General features: G+C 41.1%; 1 protein-coding gene across 2 annotated transcripts in view; it reads left to right on the forward strand.

Moving 5' to 3' along the window:
• Positions 1-2780, forward strand: part of Ubxn4 (UBX domain protein 4) — a 35794-nt gene that overhangs the window by 24699 nt on the left and 8315 nt on the right. For both annotated transcript variants that reach the window (XM_029477786.1, XM_021159713.2), the window contains exon 10: positions 1207-1309. In XM_029477786.1, coding sequence (XP_029333646.1) covers positions 1207-1309 — 103 coding nt within the window. The remainder of the gene's footprint in view (positions 1-1206; positions 1310-2780) is intronic.

The raw sequence follows: 2780 nt of genomic DNA on the forward strand, positions 1-2780 counted from the left end.
AAAAAAAAAAAAAAAAAAATCATTTGTATAGCTCAGCAATGATAAGATAATCCACCTCTTATATGGGGAATGGATTGGAATCTTTATTTCTCTAAAGATCTAATTCTTTAAAGGAAATTGTAATAAACAAGCCGGATGTTATGAATATGCCTATAAGTCAAATCTTTTTTTTTTTTGGTTTTTGGTTTTCTTTTTTCGAGTCAGGGTTTCTCTTTGTAGCCCTGGCTGTCCTAGAACTCGCTCTCTACACCACACTAGCCTCAGAGATCCACCTGCCTCTGTCACCTCAGTGCTGTTATTAGAGGCATACGCCACCACCTCCCAGATTGAATCAAGAACCTTGATTCTTGATTTTGGATGAATTTTGAAAACATAATGCTGTATGGAAGATCACATGTAATATGATTCTTTTAGATGAAAGGTCCCAACTAGGCAAATCAGTTCATTGTTGGCTGGAGCCTGAGAGAGAAATGGGAATAATCATTTAATTACTAATGGGCTCAGGGTGATTTTGAGAAGTGATGAAATATTCTACTATTAGTGTGATAGCTACATGGTTCTGTTTAGTGTGTGTGTGTGTGTGTGTGTGTGTGTTTTGTTTAAAGAAAGCAACTTTTTTTTTTTAACATTCATTTTGGGTCCAGGATGGAGGTTGTGTGTATATCGTGGAGTCTTATGATAATTCCTGAAAATAACAGCTTTTAGGAATTAGTTTTCTCCTTCCTCCATAGAGATAAGCACTTGACTGGGCTTAGGGCATCTCACCAGGCCCTTGTTTTGTTTTGAGACAAGGTTTTATTGAGTATGTAGCCTAGGCTTGCCTCTAACTTGTGATCTTCCTCTTTTAACTTCTCAAGTGATATGATTACAGGTTAACGGGTTGCATGTTGAGCCCTCTTTCCTGCCTAAAAAAGTACATTTTTACTCACAACTAAACTTTAGAAAGGAAGGAGGAAGGGAAGGAAGGAAGAAAACCACTTATGGGGATGGGAAAGCATGCCGTGGCGCATCTGTGGAGGTCAGATGACAAGCTTGAGCGAGTCAGCTCTCTTCTTCCATCATGGCAATCAGACCCATGATTGAGCTTGGGAACGAGTCCTGACGCACAGGCCCGTCTCACCAGCCCTTTGTCTGATAGTTGATGACACTGTTTGAGACTCTGTAGGTAAAGGGACTCTTCAGCTTGACTCTTCTCTTTTCTCATAGCACCATTGCAAGAATTCAGTTCCGGCTGCCTGATGGTTCTTCCTTTACAAACCAGTTTCCTTCTGATGCTCCTCTAGAAGAAGCGAGGCAGTTTGCTGCACAGGTAAGTTTATAAAGATAGTTGTGTGGTTAGTGAAGCTTTGCAGAAGTTTCAAAGCAGAACTTGAAGGATATAGATAAGTTTTGACTTAGCTCCAGAATAACAGGAGACAGCCCTGAGATGGAAGGCTTTCTGGCTTGTATTATACGTGATCACAGTATACAGCCCTCTCAGGAAAGTTCTACTATCATGCTTAGCAAGAGGAATGAGAAGCAAGCGGTCTCCCAGATGTCAGAGCTGAGAATTTGTCTGTCCTAGAAAGGAAAGGTTTCTCTTTGTTTTCTGAAGGGTGATTAGTTTTCTATTGGTTAAACAGAAGATCAGGAATTTACTTCAAAAGTGTGGGATTGGGCTGGTAGGATGGCTCAGTGGGTAAGAGCACCCGACTGCTCTTCCGAAGGTCCAGAGTTCAAATCCCAGCAACCACATGGTGGCTCACAACCATCCGCAACGAGATCTGGTGCCCTCTTCTGGAATGTCTGAAGACAGCTACAGTGTACTTACATATAATAATAAATAAATAAATCTTAAAAAAAAAAAAAAAGTGTGGGATTACTCAAAAATCTAAGTGATGTGAAATTTGATAACATAGGAAGTAAGACAGGAGTTGTTTCCAGTACTTTTTTTTTTCTTTTAGTCCTGACTCAAATGGATTCCAAGTATAAATCCTCCTTTGAGAGCTAAGCTCTTTGTGTGTACCAGAATTTTTCTCATAACTTCAAGATTAAAATTAGAAAGTTGGGACAATGGGTTTAGACCTTTTCACCAAACTGCTCCTCAAAGTAGTCTTTTCATCATGTTGAGTCACAAGGGAACATGTCGTAAGAATTGCGGAGCCCACCCCAGATGGTGCTTCATTGCTCTGTTGTCCGGAGGACCCCACAAGCCTTGCTTTACTACAGCTGCTGCAAGTACATGGGAGACTGTGTGGGAAAAGAGCTCTGCTGCGCACCGGCTGGATTGCTCAGTGGTTAAAAGTATTGCTGCCAAGCCTAACAACCTTAGTTAGGTCCCAGGGCCCTCTGACCCCCACATATGTGTCACAGTGTGCACCCCCCAGCCTCCCACACAGTACTGAAAAACAAGCAACAAAGTGGTAGCTGTGCCTTTAAATCTAGCTGCAGTTGGGGCCTTTGCTAGTTTGGAAACCAGCCTAGTGACTCACCAACACATACTTGAATTGTTACCAGTATTTCTTATTGAAAATCTAGAGTGGCCCAGCCTACACATTGACGTGTCTCCAAATATGTTTAAAAATGATAATAACCATTCATTCCCTTAGTACATAGGCAAACACCATTTCACCATATTCTATGGATACCATTTTTCCTATTTTATTTTTATTTATGACTTTATTTATGGGTGTTGTGTGAATGTGTCATGTGTGTGTTGAGAACAACTTTCAGGGGTTGGTTCTCTTCTTTCTTTTTTGTTGCGGCCTGCCCGCAGTCCACAACACGAACGGTTCAACTGA

The sequence above is a fragment of the Mus caroli genome, chromosome 1 (genome assembly GCF_900094665.2).
Source record: "Mus caroli chromosome 1, CAROLI_EIJ_v1.1, whole genome shotgun sequence".
In the NCBI taxonomy this organism is placed as follows: Eukaryota; Metazoa; Chordata; class Mammalia; order Rodentia; family Muridae; genus Mus; species Mus caroli.